The 20,986-nt window shown below is 38.9% G+C and overlaps 1 protein-coding gene across 1 annotated transcript in view; it reads left to right on the plus strand.

The window, feature by feature from the left end:
• The first annotated feature begins 11,893 nt into the window (after positions 1-11,893).
• LOC102498597 (putative selection and upkeep of intraepithelial T-cells protein 1 homolog) overlaps positions 11,894-20,986 on the plus strand; it is a 24,853-nt gene continuing 15,760 nt past the window's right edge. The window contains exons 1-2 of the mRNA XM_027771340.1: positions 11,894-12,045; positions 17,603-17,684. Of these exons, the coding sequence (XP_027627141.1) occupies positions 17,609-17,684 (76 nt within the window). The 5' untranslated portion in view covers positions 11,894-12,045; positions 17,603-17,608. The remainder of the gene's footprint in view (positions 12,046-17,602; positions 17,685-20,986) is intronic.

The following is a 20,986-nucleotide window of genomic DNA, read 5'->3' on the forward strand; positions in this document are numbered from 1 at the left end:
TCAATGAGGTTTTCTGTGAACCTCGGTGAGGTTTGGTTCTGAGTGTGGTGTGCTGTGATTTGACATTTTGTGCAGTGGTTTTCAGGCATCCATGTGGTTGTGTCAATGAGGTATGCTGTTGGTTGTAGTGGATTGTGCCGTGGTTTATATCGGGGTGTGCTTTGGGTCATAGTGAATGGTACTGTGGCCACAGTGATGTATGCTGTGGGTCTCAGGTTTGTGTGGTTGGTTTCAGGAATGTGTGTGGTGGTCTCAATGAGGTGTGTGACTGGTCGCAGTGGGGGTGCTCCATGGCTTAAAGTAGGGTGTGCTTTGGTCAGAGTGATTTTATTGTGGGTTCCAGTTTGAGTGGGGTGTGCTGTGGTGCATAGCTTTGTGTGGTGGGTTACAGAGATGTGTGTGGTGGCCTCAGTGAGGTGTGCTGCTGTTCACAGTGGGATGTGCCATGGCTTAAAGTCGGGTCTGCTTTGGAACACAGTGAATGGCACTGTGGGTCTCAGTGATGTTTGGATCTGAGTGGGCTGTGCTGTGGGTGGCAGTTTTGTGCTGTGAGTTACAGGGATGTGTGTGGTGGTCTCAATGAGGTGTGCCGCTTGTTGCAGTGGGGTGTGCTGTGGCTTAAAGTGGGGTGTGCTTTGGGTCATAGTGGATGGTATTGTGGGTCTCAGTGAGGGTTGCTGTGGGTCTAAGTAAGGTTTAAATTGAAATGGGATGCGCTCTTGGCCTCAATTTTGTGCAGTGAGTTACAGGAATGTGTGCTCATCCCAAAAATATGTGCCGCTGGTCGCAGTGTGGTGTCCTGTTGCTTAAAGTAGGGTGTGCTTTGCATCACAGTGAATGGTACTGTGCATTTCAGTGACGTTCTCTGTGGGTGTCATTGAGGTTTGGGTCTGAGTGGGGTATGCTTTGGGTCACAGTGCATTGTACTGTGGGTCTCAGTGAGGTTTGGTTTTGAGTGGGGTGTGCTGTGGGTCACAGATTTGTGCAGTGGGTTTCAGGGATGTGTGTTGTGGTCCCAATGAGGTATGTTGCTGGTCGCAAAGGGGTGTGTCATGGCTTAAAATGGGGTGTGCTTTGGGTCACAATGAATGGTGTTTTAGGTCTTAGTGAATGGTACTTTGGGTCTCAGTGAGGCTTGCAGTGAGTCTCAGTGTGATTTAGGTCTGAGTAGCCTGTACTGTGGGTTGAAGTTTTGTGCAGTTGGTTTCAGGGATTTGTGCAGAAGTTTCAATAAGGTGTGCTGCGGGTTGCATTGGTTTTGTCATGGCTTAAAGTGGTATGTGCTTTGGATCACTGTCAATGGTAATGTGGGTCTCAGTGAGGTTTTCTGTGGGTCTCAGCAATGTTTGGTTCTGAGTGGGTTGTGCTGTTATTGGCAGTTTTGTGTGGTTGGTTTCAGGGATGTGTGCGGTGGTCTCAATCAGGCATGCTGTTGGTTGCAGTGGGATGTGCCATGGCTTAAAGTGCTGTGTGCTTTGGGTCACAGTGAACGGTACTGTGGGTCTCAGTGAGGATTTCAGTGGGTCTCAGTGAGGTTTGAGTCTGAGTAGGGTGTGCTGTGGGTCACAGTTTTGTGCAGTGGGTTTCACGGATGTGTGCGGAGGTGTCAATGAGGTGTGCTGCTGGTCACATTGGGAATGCCATAGCTTAATGTGGGGTGTGCTTTGGGTAACAGTGAATGGTACTATGGGTCTCAGTGGGATTTGGGTCTGAGGGTGGTGTGTGGTTAGTTGTAGTTTGTGTGGTGGGTTTGAGGAATTTTTGTGGTGGTCTCAATGAGGTGTGCTGCTCATTGCAGTGGGGTGTGCTGTGATTTAAAATGAGGTGTGTTGGGACTAGCTGTTAGCATAATGGCTATGTCTCTAATCTCCCATGTAGTTGACCACAGTTCGAGTCCTGGACCTGTCAGCTTAAACTCACACTAGGTGCATGTGTGTTCGTGGTCAGTATCCCGAGAGGAGAATAGAGGGGAAATGATTGTGGCATGGCCACCCCTCCCCCAGGGGGTGATTTCTCACTTTCTATCTCTCTGTCTCTCTCTGTCTTTCTGACGAGTGCACGCGCCCTGTAGCAAAAAAAAAAAAAAAGAAAATAGGGGTATGTTTTCAGTCACAGTGAATTGTACTGTGGGTCTCAGTGAGGTTTCTGTGGGTCTCAGTGAGGTTTGGGTCTGAGTGGAGTGTGCTGTAGGTAGTAGTTCTGTGCAGTGGGTTTCAGGAATGTGTGTGTTGGTCTCAATGAGGTGCTGCTGCTCGCAGTGGTGTGTGCTTTGGGTTAAAGTGGGGTGCGCTGTGGGTCTCAGTAAATTGTACTGAGGTTCGCTGTGGGTCTCCAAGAGGTTTGGGTCTGAGTGGGGTGTGCTGTGGGTCAGTTTTCTGCTGTGGTTCTCATTGATGTGTGCTGTGCTCTCAATGATGTGCTATGTGGGCTGCAGATAGGTGTGCTGTAGGTTAAAGTGGGGTGTGCTGTTTTTCTCAGTGAATTGTGCTATTGCTCTCAGTGATGTTTGCAGTGGGTGTCTGTGAGATTTGGGTTGCAGTGGAGCATGCTTTGGATTAAAATGGTCTGTGCTTTGGGTCACAAAGAATTGTACTGTGGGTCTCAGTGAGGTTCTGGTTTGAGTGGGTTGTGCTGTGGTGCGCAGTTTTTTGCAGTGGGTTACAGAGATGTGTGCAGTGCTGCTGTTTGCAGTGGGGTGTCCCTTGGTTTAAAGTGGGGTGTGCTTGAGACCAGTCCTTCCCTGCAGGAGCCCTTCAGCTCCATCCCTAGGCCCCTGACTGGCAAGGGAAACTTAGGCAGGGTCACTGCTGCCCCCAGCCCACTTCCAGGCTCCCAAGACCAGGACCCTTCTCCCTTAAAGGTAGGTGGGGTTTCATTTATTTCTTTTTTTTTCTTTGTTCTTCCTTTTTGTTTTGCTAATACCCTCCTCCCTCTTGTCCCACAGACTAGACAGGCCCTTCCCTGTAGGAGCCCTGCAGCTCCATCTCTAGGCTCCTGGCTGGCAAGGAAAACTGAGGCAAGAGTGTTACTGCCCCCAGCCCACTTCCAGCCTCCCAAGACCAGGATCCCACCCCCTTAAAGGTAGGCAGGGTTTCATTTATTTTATTTTTTTTCTTTGCTCTTCCCTTTTGTTTTGCTAATACCCTCCTCTCCCTTGTACCACAGACCAGACCAGCCCTTCCCTGCAAGAGCCCTGCAGCTCCATCTCTAGGCCCCTGGCAAAATCACATGCCAAGCTATAGCATGACATGTGACTTTTTCTTTAATCTCCTCTATACTCTTTTCTTTCCTCTTACATTATCCTCTATTATTCATCCTCTACCCTTCCAGAGGGATTAGACAGATCCAGAATCACAGTTCTGAAATTTCCTAGTATTGTAAGGTTCCCTGGGATCCTTCTCTGTACTGAACTCCCTGTGAATATGTAGATAATACTCTTCAGATACTTGAATAGAGTACCCCTCTTGAGACCACATTGGTAAAAACAACGGAAGAGAGACTTCTGCATACATAAATTCACAGCAAAAGGGAACCACACTTGCTCCTGGCCAAAAAAAAAGTTCTAAGAGGTATTCAAAAGTAAATATGTCTTTAAATGGCTAGAAGTAGAAGAAGAGTTTAATTATTCTTCCTTTGAATCTAAGCTGCTTTAGTGGCTTGCATGTCTAATACAGTGTAGAGGAAGTGACATTCTGTTAACTTCCTGAAGTAAGATTCAAAGAAGCCTTGAAACACTTCATGGGTCTTTTAGAATCCTATTCTGAGATGTTCTCTCTTATAATATTGCCACCACACTGTGAGAAGTCCAAACCACATACTAGTTACCACATATAGGTGTGGGCTATATATAATATAAGTGTGCCAACATCCAGAATCAACTGGTAGTTATGTGAATAATCAATCTTAGATGTCTATCACAGTTACACTTTCAAATGAGTGCAGTCCCAGATGAGCTAAAACACATGGGAGGTGGTCGCAAGATGGCAAAATAGGAAGAATAAAAGTGATGGTTTGGAATAGTGTATACTAACTTGCAAAGACTTTCCCTCAAGTTCCCTGTGATCAGGAAAATTCACAACCTCCATGTTCTCCTTGAGAACGGACAGAGAAGACTGAAATATACATTTAATATTTAGACTTTTGGGGGGACTATCTGAGGGACAGATTGGGGTCTAATTGTCTTTAAGCTCTGACAGGACCAGCATACTCTAGCTATCTAGGGGCCACTGAGAATTAACAAAAGAGCTGGGAAGTGTGCTCCAGAAGACATGTAGTACAGCAGACAGACACCAGAGAGAGCAAGAAACTTTGAACTCCTGAAAAGAGAACGTGTCAAATTTTTCTGAGAATTTACACATACAAGCCCTGAAAAGACACGTTCACAGAGTAGGTTTGAGAGGCCCTCCAAGTCTATACCTAGGCTGATTAGTGAAAGTCTTTCTTTGTAGAAAGCCAGTCAATAAAGACAGAGAAATGGATTTTTCTTTAAATGTGTAGATGTCAACAAAAATTGACAATGAATACACACACGTATATAAAATTATGATTCAAACAATGAAACAAAATAAATCTTGAGAAATAGATCCTAAAGAAGTAGAGGTACATTATGAATATGAATTACCTGAAGATTCAAAATTACTATCATAAAGATACTCAATGAGCTCAGGAAAAGTGATGCATAAAAAGCAAGTATTTTCACAAAAAGATAGAAAAAGATTTTGGAGCATGCTAAAGAGTGTGACTGTATTAAATAAACATTAATTGCTATAGGGATTCAACAGCAGACTTGATCAAGCAGAAGAAAGGATTAGTGAAGTAGAAGACTGGTCACTTAAAAGTGCCCTGGCAGAGCAGCCAAAAGGTAAAGAATTAAAACAAGTGAAGAAGGTTTATGAGATGCCATAAGACAGATTTATATATGTATTACGGGAGTCTGAAAAAAAGAGAAAAGTAAAAAAGAAAGGCAGAAATATTATTTAAAGAAATAATGTCTAAAAAATTCTAAAATCTAGAGAAAAATTGGATATCTAAATTCAAGAAGACCGAAGGATTAAGCTAGAATGACTCCAAAGAGGTAGACACCAAGATTCATGATAATCAATATGTCAAAAAGAAAACAAAAAAAATTGAAGCGATGAGAAAAGCGATTTGTCATATATAAGGAATTCTCCATAAAACTATGACCAGATTTCTCAGCAGAAATCTATCAGGCCAGTAGGTAGTAAATTGATGTATTTAAAATACTGAAAGAAAAAATGTTTAAATAAAAGAATATTATATCAAGAAAAACTGTCCTTCAAAAACAAAAGAAAATAAGAACTTTCCCACATAAAAGTAGAGGGAGTTTATGAGCACTAGATCTGCTTCACAAGAAATGCTAAAGGGAGTCCTTCAAGTAGAAATGAAAGAATGTTAAACAACTCAAAAGCATATTAACGTATGAAGTTCGGTGGTAAAGGTAAAGATGTAGACTAATACAGAATGTTAAGGATATGTAATGATAGGACATAAATCACTGTTAATTCTGATATAGAAGTTTTATAAAAGGGTAGGAAATAACTTCCAACATAAAATATGTTAATCAATACAAAATAAAAGTATTTAATTTGTGACATCAACATCAATAACATAACATAAAGTTCGAGGGAATAAGTGAAAGTGTAGAATTTACATATGCAGTTGAGGTTATGTTAATATAAGTTTTAAATAAGTTGTTATAGAAGGTTGGCCTCATAGTCAAGTGGTTAAGTGCTGTGTATAGAAAGTCAGATCCCACATGACTTACTGTGATTTGAGTCCTGACTCCAAAAGCTTGAAAAACACAACAGACATGTGTGCATGTGTGCCCTAAATCCTGATGGGATGAATAAATAGATGAAAAAGTACTGTGGCATAACCGTACCCCACTAGAACATATTCTCTATCTCCCCCCCCCCCGGCAAGTGCATGGGCCATCTCCCCATCTATCCCCCCCCCCCCCGGCAAGTGCATGGGCCCTCTCACAAAAGAAAAACAAAACTAAGAAGAAGACAAATAAAAATAGATTGTCATTGCTACAAAGTATTTACCTAAATCCCATGGTAACTGCAAAGAATACATGCAAAAGAAGATAAAAGGGAAACTAAAGCATGCCACATCCAAAAAAAAAAAAAGAGAATAAATCATAAAAGAAGACAGCAAGAGTGGAATATAAAGACCAAAAACAAGCTATATGATGGATAAAACTGTAAGAATAATGGCTTCAGTGAATTATTTTTTTTATCAATAATGCTTTAAATGTAATAGAATTAAACTTCACCATTTTGAGATATAGAGTAACTGAGTGGATTAAAAAAAAACAGGATCCAACTATATCATGTTGACAAGATACTTGCTTTGGATTTAAACACACAACATAGTTGCCAAAAACAAGAGAGGTAGCCCTACTTAGAATAAGTAGTCTTAAAATTACAAATGGTCAAGGCAGGGCTATCCCCTAGCCTGTTGGTTAAGGGAGTCAGATTCTACGTGATGGACTGCAGTACAAATACTGGCCCCAAGGCTTGAAAATATGCCAGGAAAGTGTGCGTGCATGTCCTAAGTCACAAGAGGATAGAGAAATGGAGGAGAAGACATTGCAGTATGACCACACCCTACTGGTAGATGCTTTCTCTCTTCCTTTGCCTTTTTCTGGCTCTCCCTGGCAAGTTCATGTGCCTCTGGCAATTAAAAATTTTTCAAAACAAATCAGGATATAATACTATAAAAAGTTTACATTTGCCAAGGAGATTCACCAATTATAAATATATATGTATCAATGTCAGACAATACATATACATGAAGGAAACATTGATGTATCTGAGGGGAAAATTGACAGCAATCCAATAACAGCTTTAATACTTCATTTTCATAATGAATAGAATACCCAGAAAAAGAACATTAAAGAAATAGAGCACTTGACTAACACTGTACATCAAATACAACTGAAAAATATACAGAGAACAGTCCACCTAACAGCTGCAGAAAACACATGTTTTATTTTCTCAAGCAGACATAGAACATTTTCTGTATTAGATTATATAAGCTCCAAAAATAAATCTTGGACCACTTGCAGGGATTCAGCAGTAATATGATACACTATGATGCTGAATCCACATGAACAGTCTGGGTTTGTGTCCCAAGGTCTTTCTGCACATGCCAGGTGCACACATGTGTGTCTGTGATCTAAGCTGACTGGGGCCATAGAGGGGGGGGAGCATGCAAATGGCATAAAGACCCCCTCTCTTCAGAAAAAGATAAGTAAATGAACTTTAAAAAAATCTTTAATTCTCTGGGGCCAGCAAGTGGTGTAGAGGTTAAAGCACTGGACTCCCATGTGACTGACCGCAGTTCAAGTCCAGTATGTGGTGGCTTGAAACTCATGGTGAGCATGTGGGTATGAATGCCTGAAAAGCTGAGAGGAGAATGGAGGAGAAGGGGTTGTAGAGTGCCCATTTCTCCTGGAGGGTGATTTCTCACTTCTGTCTGTCTGGTGAGCACATGCACTCTAAAGCAAAAATCTCTCTAAAAACAAAAACAAAAACCTTTAAGTCTCAATAAAATATTTAAATAATACAACAAATAATACCAAATAATAAAAATATATTTTTCAGCCACAAATGTAAATTAGAAATCAAGGCAGGAGAAAAGCTGGAAATTTTCAAAATTACAAAAGATCATGAGAGGAAACCAGCAGTTAGCGTAATGGCTATGTCTCTGGACTCCCACATAGTTGACCGCAGTTTGCGTCCCGGACCCGGTGGCTTAAAACTCACGCTGGGCGCGTGTGCAGGCATGCCCAAGATCCCGAGAGGAGAATGGAGAAGGGATTGTGGCTGTGACCATCTCCTCTGGGGGGTGATTTCTCGCTTTCTGTCTCTATGTCTCTGTCTGGCGAGTGCATGCGCCCTATAGTGAAAACCTCTCAAAAAAAAGAAAATCATGAGAGAATACTATGAATGACTTTAAACCAACAAACAAGAAAACCTAAATGAGATAGATAGACTTCTAGACACATATAATTTACTTAGATTGAACCAGGAAGAAATTAAAAAGCCTGGATAGACCAATAAGAAGCAATAAGGTTGATCAGAATAGTCTCCCGAAAAGGAAAAGGCCAGGTCTTGATGACCTACTTCTCTTCTAGAAAACTTTGAAGGAATAATTAACCTTAATCTCCTCAAACTATTTCTAAAGATCCAAAAAGAAGGAGCCCTCCCAAATTTATTCTATGAAGCCTCCATCATATTGATACCAAAAGCAGACAAGTATATAACAAAAAAAAAAAACAACAACAAAGAGAGAGAGAGAGAAACTTCAAGCCAATATCCCTGATGAATACAGATACAGAAATCCTCAACAAGAAACTAGCAAATCTAGTCCAACAGTACATTAAGAGTATTATATGTCATGACCAAGTAGGCTTTATCCCAGATATGCAAGGATGGTTCAACATATACAAAACAATGAATGTAATACATCACATTAACAGAGGGAAAGATGAAAACAATATGATCATATTAATTGAAGAAAAAACATTGATAAAAATACAACACCCCTTCATGACTAGAACTGAAGAGGCATTTCTCAACACAGTAACAGCCATATAAGACAAACCCATTGTTAACATCTTACTGAATCGGAAAAACTTGGAAACTTTCCATTAAAAACTGGAAGAAGACAAGGTTTCCCACATTCGCCATTCCTTTTAAACATAGTACTGGAAGTCCTAGTCAATGCAATCAGGTAAGACAGTAAAATTACAAAGCACTCAAATAGAAAAAGAAAAAGGAAAAATCATATTTACAAATGACATGAATATAGGCATAGAAATTCAAAAGAATCCACAAAAATCTCCAATAAATGATAAGTGAATTCAGTAAAGTGACAGAAGAGAATCAATATACAGAAATCCATAGCATTTTTATATACCAATAATGAACAGACTAAGGCAGAATCAGAAAGACATGTCCACATCCACATTTATTGAAGCATTATTCACAAATGCTAAGACACTTAATCTAAGTGCCCAAGAACTGATGACTACGTTGAACAAATTTGGCACATGTACACTACGGAATATTAGTCATAAGGGACAATGAGACTGTCATTTGCTATTAAGTGAATTAATGTAGAAGATTTAATGCTAAGTGAAGTAAGCCAGACTATGGAAGACAAATGTATATTCCTGCTCAATATATACCAAATGTCTGCACTCTATGGCAGAAATGGAAAGATCCAAATATAAAACAGTAAGGAGGACAAGTGTAGATATCAGGACTGTATGTGAGGGATGTGGAAATTTGTGGGTGTGTGGGAGGGGCTCAGGAAAGAAAAACTTAGTAGACCAAAAACAGTAAAGTTTCCTGGTGAAAATGATGCATATGGTAATATCTTTGATTTGATCATCACATATTGCATATATACTTTGAAAAACCATATTGTGTGCTTTAAAGATGTACAGTTAAATGTGAATAAGAAATCATGACTTCAAAAAGGGTCATTTGCCTTTTCTTGAGTACATCAAGGAAGAAGGGTGCTAAGGTGATTGTGTTATATACCCTGAGGGTAGTGACTGATTTGTGGAGTGTAGTTGGGGACAACTATGAGGCAGAAGGAGGCAGCCTTAGGTCTTGGGGCTTGCAGCATAAGAGGAAGGCTGTAGTAGTGGAAAGGCTGTAGTTCCTGCCTCTAAGTGAAGTGCTCAAAGAGAGCGTCAAAGACAACCCATGAGCGCTAGATAATTACCCAAATGTCTCTTAAATATAACCTCCTCAAGATTATAAAGTATATTAAAATCAATATAGTCCAGATGAATTCACTCACTACCATATTTTACCTTTCTTTCTTTCTTTTTTTCAGGTTTTTGCAATAGGGCCCATATGCTCATCAGAGAGAGACAGTAAGAAGGAAAGTGAAGTGAAAAATCTCCAATCAGCAGGAGGGCCATACCGCAATCCCTTTTTTTCTATTCTCTTCCTTGGATTTTGAGCATACATGCATAAATGCATGCATTCATGCACGCATGAATTTCAAGCCACTGAATCTGAAACTCTTGAGAGTCCAATGCCTTAAACACCATGCCACCTGCTGGACCCTTGCTTTCATTTCTTAAAGTTATTCTTTTAAGCTAGAGTGCAAATAATAGTCTCTCATCATACAGTCAAATACTGAAATCTGGGAGGCATCCTAAAGTTTTTGTTTCCTCAACTCCCTCATTCTAGCAATTCTCCCTATCAATTCTATGTCCTAAATAGATCTTAAATATTTTCAGTCATATATTATCTGCTCTGTTATTTATTTATTTTATACCTTCAATCACATTATTTAACTTACAAAGTGAACAGTTCAATATGTGAACATTTCTCCTTAATCTAGTTGATTAAAATATCTTCAACAGAAGATCCCACTACCTCCCCGTCCCGACAATGCTCTGTTTCCATATCCCTCCTCCAAATGTCCTTCCCCAGGCCCCACTCCTCCACACACACCACATCTGGCAATTACACCCATCTCTTGTGTTTGTACATCCTTTAGTCAGTCAGTTTCAGTCATAGAGTGATGACACTCAGTATATATTAAGTGGGGACATACAATGTCTTTCCTTCATAGCCTGGCTTGCTTCACTCAGCAGTAAATCTTCCATATTCTTCCACTTTCTGTCTAAAGCCAGAGTTTTGTTGTTTTTTTATGGCTGAATAGTACCTGCTCTATTATTACTCTAAGTTTTCATTGTATTCTTCCCTGATGATTTATGTATCAGCATATTTATATTTGTTTATAAATGCATATGTTTATGTAGTTATATATTTGTGCATATGTAGAATAGTCATGTATGTATATATCCATACACCATTCTTACAGATATACACGTGTTATACATATACACAGTCATAGGTTATACATGTGTGTGCATCTGAACATATGCACATGTACATATGCTTATATATATATATGCAACCATACATGAATAACATGCAATTATTCATAGATGTATATGAATACTTTTAAAATATATAGCTATATATTATATATATATATGAACATTATTAAAATATGTAGCTATATATTATACTTATGTGTTACATATTATCTGTTATATGTAAATGTTATTGTATATTACATTAGACAAGTATATATGAGTGGTCTTCAAAAATTTTATGGAAAATATATATTATGAAAAAACTGCATAGAGTTCAAAGTTTTCTTGCACCAAAATGAACTTCTATCTTAATCCGTTTTTGCATGACCTTTTTGAAGTTTTCTCATATATACTTTAAAAATATACATATTTCTTAAAATTACACTGGCATAATCTTACCTTTGTTTCTCTCTCTCTACAGCTCGCCTCTTACCATATCCACCCATCCTATATTCCTTTACAGCCGCAGTAAACCACTTGAAGTCTTTTGAATTCACCTTCTTTTCTCATGTGTTTCCTTTCTGCTTAGAAAGCCCTCTGTTCCTTTACTTCACTGTGATAACTGTTCATTCAAGAGAAGCCTTGTTTTAAGCCGTTGTTTCTTTCTAAAGCCTTCCTTAAAGGACTAATCTAAATTTTGTGCCCTTTATTTGTGCTTCCAAACAAAACTTTCTTCCTTTCCTTACTAAGAACAGGTACAGCATTCAAAAGAAATGTATCAGTCCTTTATTCAGCATCAGTTAGACAGACTACATAAATCACACCGTTTTGCTTCCTTTAAGAGCAAGGCAAGTCAGGTCAGAACTTGTGTGATGCCAGGTACTATAATTAAAATTGAACAGAGTTCCACCCACAAGTTGAAACAAACAGTCCCCTGGAATTTCCCCTGGAAACAAAAACATGGGTCAGAGGCAGAATCAAATGCCCAGAGTTTCACAGCCGAGAAGAGACTTTGATAGGTGATAGTTTGCCTGATCTCTCTAACTCCAACATAGTTTTCCCTAGCTACAGGAAAACTACAGAAGCCCTGTTGGAAATTCAGGTGACTCAACTGGGACTCATTCTGTAGAGACAACAGAGAGCTGAACTGGGATCTCCAGGCTCAAGTAAGTGAAGAGTTTAGGGACACAGTTTTTTCTTTATGGATAGACTTCACTTCTTCCATCTTTTTCTCTTCCTTGTGACTTCTGGGAGCCCTCCTGTCCCTACATTTCTAGAGACATGTCAGACCTATATCTGAAGACCCGTAAGGCTTGTGAGAAATCTGGATCACCTCCAGGAAAAAAAATTTCTTGATGCTTCTTTGTGGGTCAGTTGAAACTTACTATGTAGGATTATGTCCCATCAAATATTAGGATCTGTTTCTGGAGTTCAGTTTAGTAACAAGTACGGAAAATATTGTTCCTATGCGTGATATTACTCAGGCACATAGTAGTGAGACTAGTGCCCACTGGTTGCAGGATCGCAACAGACTGCCTGTTCTCTAATGTAGCTTGTTAAGATTAACAAAATTAGAGAAATATCTCATGGCGGAATCCTCGTGATTGGTTTAATATTATGTCTGTAAAATTATTGGCTTTGAAAATATGACATGAAAGCTTTCATAAAAATATTTTAATTCAATTATCCTTAACAGGCATGGAGAGTATAGAAGAAACACTTCAATTTTCCCTAAAATAAACACACAACAGGAAATTCATGGATTAGATATTTTCTATAATATCAGGAAAATTTCTGTGATCATACTGGATTAAAGATACACATCTCTTCTTTTGTGATCTGATTCACTTTTCTGGCAGTTTGGATATGATTTCTATTTACATTTATAGTCCCTTATTGGCATATTTACTTTTTTGGAACATTTAAAAATTTTTTGGTAAAATATATTGGGTCATTGGGAAAGTCATGACACATTTTTCCATAGAAAATTTGTCATGGCACACCCAATGACCTTATATATAACATACAATTTAAGATATTTATAATTTTAAGTGTGCCCTTCTGTATTATTAACTCAATCACATTATTGAGCAACTATCACCACCATCCATCTCCAAAATTTTTTACTTTTTTTTTTTTTTTGAGAGATTTTCACTGTGGGGCGCGTGCGCTAGCCACACAGACAGAGAGAGACAGAGAGACAGAAAGCGAGAAATCACCCCCCAGGGGGGATGGTCACGCCGCAATCCCTTCTCTTCCATTCTCCTCTCAGGATCTTGGGCACGCACGCACACACGCCCGGTGTGAGTTTTAAGCCACCGGGTCCAGGACACGAACCGTGGTCGACTACGTGGGAGTCCAGCGACATAGCCATTATGCTAACTGCTGGTTCCCCCATCTCCAAAATTTTTTCATCCTTACAAACTGAAACTCTGTACCCATTAAACACTAATTCCTCGCATTGTTCAAATATCTTTAGAACTCACATAGTTTACAGTGAGAAATGTGTACATTATCAAGATTGTCACTTGAGTGAGATTAATATGTGTGGATTCCTTACAGTAAAGTTTCAGTGGACGTTTCCTATAACGTCTTCATTCCTATTACTCACTATTTAAAATATCCACATAGCATTATGACCCATCAAATGTTGGGGTCTGTTTCTGGAGTTTAGTTTGGCTTCCATTCCAACTTTATTGCAAATTCTCTTTGGAGTGGTGTGGAGAGTAAATGTAATAGACACCCAGAACCTTTGCATCTTACCAAAGAGCCCTGTCACAGTTAGGCTTGTTCTTCAGCAGGGTAAAAAGCTTGCATCTTTGCCAAAGGGTATCCCAATCCTACAAGCCACATATCCCAATGAATATTAATTTGGCCATATTTTCTTCCTAAAACCTAGGCCATTGTCATTCATATAAAGTATCTGGGGCAAAACAAAAAAGGTCATATTTTAAAAATATAAATTACAACTGTTATAGACTAGCTGGTCATAAAAATCTAAACAGGTAATTATGACTGCCTTCTTCCACTGCCCATTCTATGTACTCCATTACTTCAATGAACAACTTAGGTACATGAGATCTTTAGCCTGATAGGAGCCTTCAAATCTTTATTTCTGTGTGTCTGTTCCTTTATCAAGTTGTTTCCATATTCCATGAACCAGGACTATTTGTCAAGACACTTTTTTAGCCCTTAGATCAGTCTCTATAGTCCTCCAGTGAGTCACTTTTCTGATTCTTGGTTTGGTGGTATGAAAAGTTCAAACTGGACAGAGGGGGCAGTCTAGCTTCCAATTTCTCATATCCATAACATTGCCCCATGGTGGAAATATTGAGTCATTGGAAAAGTCATGATGCCCTTTTGCATAGATAAAATACACTATGATTTTTCCAATGACCCAATAATTCCTCAGTACTCTAGAACCTCAAAAACAAATGGTAAAAGACATGAAGATTATCAAAGGAGAAGCAAAATTCTTCAAGTAGGTTATAAAGTCATGTAGTGAGATGATCACCTCCCATATCTACTCCTTGCTTTCCAGGCCTGTGTCTTCTGCCACAGTGGCTTAAGGTACAACTAGCTAGGAACATCTCATAGGGCTAGGGTCCTGCCTGGGACTACGTAAAGATTTATCATTTCAGCTGCATATGGGTCATGGGCACATGGTAAGACTAGTGAATTTCCTAGTCTTGAGGTCATTGTTATGCTTTCTTTGCTATACAATTTATCTCCTGGTCAGCGACAATGTTGTATGGCATATCATTGAAATAAAAAAGGAATTTATATGTATGTTAATGTTGTGTATGAAAGAGTACTGTTGGCAGAAAGCCATATTCAGTGATAGAGATTCTCTTGTGAGAACAAACTAGGATCCTATGTTGGATGCTATCCACTCACTTACCTATCTCCTGAAAATATAAAGTTGAACACTCAGTAGAGGTTATAGCCAAATCATCCAGATTGCAAAGACATTCATGTTGTTGATCCCACATGTACCTTCTTTATGTGGACTTGAATGTCCCTGCATCATGTCTCAGGGCCCCAGGCTGAGCTCGAGTGTTCCTTAACTTAAGTGACGTTGTGAGTTATGCATTTAGTCATTGCTCAAATTCTGCAACTCTTAAGATCAGAACCTGGACTCAGTCCCCATCCACATGTCTTATGACTAGGGAGATGATGAAGAACTATTTCGGAAATGTGGTATAGGGACCAGCTGTTGACGTAATGGCTATGTTGCTGGACTCCCATGTAGTCGACTGTGGTTCGAGTCCCAGACCCAGTGGCTTAAACTCTCACTGAGCATGTGTGTGCCCAAGACCTCCAGAGGGGAATGGAGGAGAAGGGATTGTGGTAGGCCACCCCCCCCCCGGGGTGTGATTTCTTGCTTTCTGTCTCTCTGTCTTTCTGGCGAGTGCACACGTCCTATAGCAAAAGCCTTGCCCAGCAATCCCACTCCTCAGTATCTACCCAAAGGACAGAATTCTTCATTGGAAAAGTGCTTCCACGTAGATGTTTATCGTAGCACTATTCACAATTGCTAAGACATGTAACCAACCCAAATGCCCCCGTACGGATGAATGGATTGAAAAACTGTGGCACATATATTCTATGGAATACTACTAAGCCATAAAAAACAAACTCTGGCTTTTGACAGAAAGTGGAAGAATATGGAAGATTTATTGCTGAAACAAGCCAGGCTATGAAGGAGAGACATTGTATGTCCCCACATAATACCTACCGAGTGTCTGCACTCTATGACTCAAACAGATTGACAAAAGGATATACAAGCACAAGAGATGGGTGTGAATGCCAGATGTGGGGTGTGTGGAGGAGTGGGGCCTAGGGAAGGACATATAGAGGAGGGATATGGAGACAAAGCATTGACGGGATGGGGAGGTGTGGTGTTATCTGTTGAAGATATATTGATCAACTAGACTGGGGAGAAGTGTTCACATATTCAAATGTTCACTTTGTAAGCTAAACAACTAGACTGGGGAGAAGTATTCACATATTGAAATGTTCACTTTGTAAGCTAAACAATGTGATTGAATGTCTATATAAAAAATTTTTTTTTGAGAGATTTTCACTGTAGGGCGCGTGCGCTCGCCAGACAGACAGAGAGAGACATAGAGACAGAATGCGAGAAATCACCCCCCAGGGGGGATGGTGACGCCGCAATCCCTTCTCCTCCATTCTCCTCTCGGGATCTTGGGCACGCACGCACACGCGCCCCGCGTGAGTTTTAAGCCACCGGGTCCGGGACACGAACCGCGGTCGACTACATGGGAATCCAGCGACATAGCCATTACGCTAACTGCTGGTTCCCTATAAAAATTTTTAAAAATAAATCAATTAATTAAAAAAAAAAGTCGCCCCCCCCCAAAAAAAAAGAAACAAAGAAATGTGGTGTATATTTCCTGGTTCTTCCCACGTCTCTAAGTTGCAAATTCATAGCTTCCTGACACATCATTACCCTGAACTTTTCCTTAAGTCCATCACCTAGGACAGCCAAAAAAGCTAAAAGTCTTTGTGGACCTCATATCTGCCATTATGTTGCAGAGTGAATTGCTTTCCAAGGTCACAAGAGCTATCTGAATACAGATAGGATAACATTTTCACATTGTTATCATTCAACATTCTGTTCACTTTTTTATAACCCTAGCACCCAGGATGTTTTGGTTGGTTGGTTGTTTAAAGAGAGAGAGAGAGAGACAAAGCAACAATTGTCACTTTTATCCTCTGAGTCACAAGCCAAACCATTATGAACCAATGAAAAACCTTTACGTTTGACTGAGAAAGACAGTCTTATTTTTTTTCTCTGTTTTTTTATTGGCCATTTAGGTTAACATATTTGTCTTTAATAAAGAATTCTCCAGGAGAAAATTCAAAGAAATTGCTCCAACTGAAGGCAAAAAAGTCATGTTATTTTCTAAAAAAGCTACTGGGTTTTTCCCATCAGAATAATTAAGATAAATCTCTGTCTTTAAACTTTTCTGGGTAGTTAAATGTAATTGAATATTGTTGATACTTACCCTGCCAAGTTTTTGGTGATCTGAACCCATCCCTAGATTCTTCCAGAAGTTCATCTGGTGCTACTTTTTTTTTAAGGTTTTTGCCATAGAGTGTGTGCACTCGCCAGAGAGAGAGTGAATGATAGACTTAGTGAAAAGAAAAGTGAGAAATCACTACCCAGGGGGGCTGGCCATGCCTCATTCCTTCTCCTTCATTCTCCTCTTGGGATTTGGGGCACTCATACACATGTGCCTGGTGTGAGTTTTAAGCTACTGGATCTGGGACTCAAACCACGGTCAACTAAATGAGAGTCCAGTGACATAACCATTACACCATCTGCTGATCCTGTCTGAAGTTTACTAAATCTGAAGACAAGCCACATCTAGCCTTGGACAAAGCAATCTTTTAATGAGAAGTAAGTTTCTAATGGAGTTAGTCATAATATTGAACATCTGTAAGAATAGGATTTCCAGATTTAGCTAATAAAAATTACAGGATGATAAATTTTGCATGGGAAACACTTGTACTAAAAAATTAGTCATTGTTTATCTGAAATTAATTGAGAGTCCATATTTTATCTGGCAACTCTACTAAAGAGTTTTTATTACTGTGGGAAGATATAAAGATATGTGATTTACTCCTGTTATCACTGTTACTCCTTACTTATTCCAGTTATTCCTGTTTCTGAACCTGCCTCATTTCTTATTACAGGTCCTAATGGAAACTATGGGACTATCTTTCTCCAGATACTTTACTGTTATCTACTTCTTTCAGATGGTAACACCAAGTTCAGGTATGGATCTCTCTCCTACTCTTATGAGCTTTGAGCAAAATCAAGTAAGCCAGAAAAGCAAGGACCAAACAAGCTCTTTGCCTATTGTTCCTTGTGTTCAATACACAGTTATGTAACGAGGACATGTGCAATTGGACCCAGTTATGATTAGGAGAAATTGATTATATCTAATCAGAACGTCTCCTTTATCATGTCCCAGATTTGTGTTAGGTCCCAGGAAGAAACAACAAATAAAAAAGACCTAATACTTATTCCCAAGAACCCAATATTGAGAGTATGTGATTTGAATTTCTTTTTCTCTAAGCTACCTGCTTATGTCCTCACTCTATGTGTCCTTTGCATTATGAGTTTTTGTTGTTGTTATTGCTTTTTAAAAATAACTTTTAAATATTAAGAATTAGCTTTTGACCTGTTATTTCTGTTCCTTGTATTTCTAATCAGTTTTTAATTCAATGGACTTGTTAACTATATTGTACTTGCTGATCCTGTGCATCTATACCATCACATGCTGTGAGGACTATCTCCTTTCACAGTCTTGTTAAACTGGGCCCTTGGTTGTTTATTTTCTTATTGTTGAATTTTAAGAGCTCCTCTTATATTATTTTTTCAAATTCCTTTTATGTTTACAAAACATTACAAACATTCATTTTGTAATGTTTACATGGTGAAGAAAAGGAAATAGAAAGGTGTGTTTGATCAGTTCTCTTTAAATTCTTATACTTTGAAGGTTATGGTAAAAATAGTTACTTTCAAAAAATAACACAGCCTGAACACAGAAGGGGCATAAAACCAAAAACAGTGCTCAGAAAAGTCATTATGTAGTTATGTGGTTATTTTTCTAGTAATATTTTTAAAATGGATACATTACTTCCACATGAGAAATAAGCCTCATGTTTGAATGAATTATTAAAACAAAATGTGCCCCCAAATTGTATTCTGGCTAGTATTATACACTACTATACCAGGCTGTGTTAAATCTGACAATTATGACACTTAACCAGCTTAAATTGAAATCATAATGGAATTTTCAGTGAGATTTTGGTTAGGAGAGCAACAAATGAGCTTAATGCTGATGCAAATTTTGAGCACTAGTGTCACTAATTTACAGATGAGGATAGTCTTAATAAGAAGATTCATTTTCCCACTAATAAACTACCCAAATATTTCATATATTTTGGTGGCTTCTATTTTCTTTGTGTGAATTATTATAAGAGGTAATTTGGTGGCGAATTAGAGACTAACAACCCATTCATACAATTTTAATTCTCTTTTCTTGCTGGTTTCAGTTTGCTTCAAATTCTAAAATAATCTTAAATAGCAATGACTAATCTTTTAGGTGAACAAATTTGAAGATAGAAAAATGACAACTTCTGGGACCAGCAGTTAGCGTAATGGCTATGTCGCTGGACTCCCACATAGTCGACCACGGTTCGAGTCCCAGACCCGGTGGCTTAAACTCACGCCGGGCACGTGTGCGTGCGTGCCCAAGATCCCGAGAGGAGAATGGAGGAGAAGGGATTGCGGCGTGATCATCCCCCCTGGGGGGGGTGATTTCTCGCTTTCTATCTCTCTGTCTCTCTCTGTCTGGCGAGCGCACGCACCCTATAGCAAAAACCTCTCCAAAAAAAAAAAAAAGAAAGAAAGAAAAATGACAACTTCTACTGTATTGCTATTTTACGGGCATCAGTTGGTCAGCAGTCTCAATTCTACTGACAGGCTACGAACCAAATCTGAGCACTATTCTTACTGTATGCAAGCATCCACTCATGTTTAGAGTTGAAAATATCAAACACATCTTAGCTTTCTCTCTCTTTGGCAAAACTGTGTGATATTTATATTCTGCATTTATGTCCTTAATCAAATATGTTTTTCTTTTTATAAGAGAGATTTTTTGCTACAGAGTGTGTATGCTCACTGGAGAGACAGAGAGACATAAAATGAGAAATCACTCCCCAGAGGGGATGGCCAAGCTGCAGTCTCTTCTCCTCCAGACTCCTCTTGAGATCTTGGGCACACATGCACACGTGTCCAAGTTGAGTTTTAAGTTGCCAGGTCCAGGATTCAAACTGTGGTAGAATATGTGGGAGTCCAGCAATGTAACCATTACGTCATCTGATGGTCCAAATCAGATGTACTTTTGCAAATTTTTTTCTTAATCTATAGCTTATATTTTTCTTTTCTTAATGAAAGAGTTCATGAAGCAGACATTTAATTTTAATAAATTAACATTTTAAATTTAATGAGTTAATGCTGATTTGTTATACATTTTTAATATATTCTTTTTTATCTGTAGACTAGGAGATAAACTTTTTTTAAAAAAGAATTATTTTGTTTAACTTTTATTTATTTATTTATTTTTCATTTGACCAGAGAGAGACACGAAAAGAAAAAGTGAGAAAGCAAGCTGACAGCTCTGGGACTTGAACCACAGTCAGTCATGTGGAACTCCAGTCCCCTTAACCACCATGCCACCTGCCAGCCACATTTTCAATATATTCTTGACCAGTGTAAAATAAAAAAGTGTACTTGTTTTTATATTATGTAATTCAATAGTTTCTTCTTTTCATGATTCCCAAGTTCTGTATTTGCTTAGAGTTTTCTAAAACATGTTCCAGGATTATAACACACACTCTATTGTATATTTAAAAATAAATCTATGCAAAATTAATTCTTTTTTATTTTATTTTTTAATTTTTTATACATTCAATCACATTATTTAGCTTACAAAGTGAACATTTCAATATGTGAACATTTCCCCCTAGTCCAGTTGATCAAAATATCTTCAACAAGTAACACCACACCTTCCTGTCCTGTCAATTCTCTGTCCCTGTATCCCTCCTCTAAATGTTCTTCCCCAGGCCTCACTCCTCCACACACCCCAAATCTGGCATTCACACCCATCTCTTGGGTTTGTACATCCTTTAGTCAAACATTTTCAGTCATGGAGTGTAGACACTCAGTATATATTAAATGATGACATACAATGTCTCTCCTTCATAGCCTGGCTTGCTTCACTCAGTAGTAAATCTTCCATATTCTTCCACTTTTTTCAAAAGCTAGGGTTTTGTTGTGTGTGTGTGTTTTTGTTTGTTTGTTTGTTTTTTGTTTGTTTGCTTGTTTATGGCTGAATAGTATTCCATAGAGTATATGTGCCACAGTTTTTCAATCCATTCATCAGTACAGGGGCATTTGGGTTGGTTCCATGTCTTAGCAATCATGAAGAGTGCCACAATAAACATCGATGTGCAAGCACTTTTCTGATGAAGAATTCTTCTGTCCTTTGGGTAGATACCAAGGAGTGG

This window comes from Tupaia chinensis, unplaced genomic scaffold (assembly GCF_000334495.1).
Source record: "Tupaia chinensis unplaced genomic scaffold, TupChi_1.0 Scaffold000207_1, whole genome shotgun sequence".
Lineage (NCBI taxonomy): Eukaryota > Metazoa > Chordata > Mammalia > Scandentia > Tupaiidae > Tupaia > Tupaia belangeri.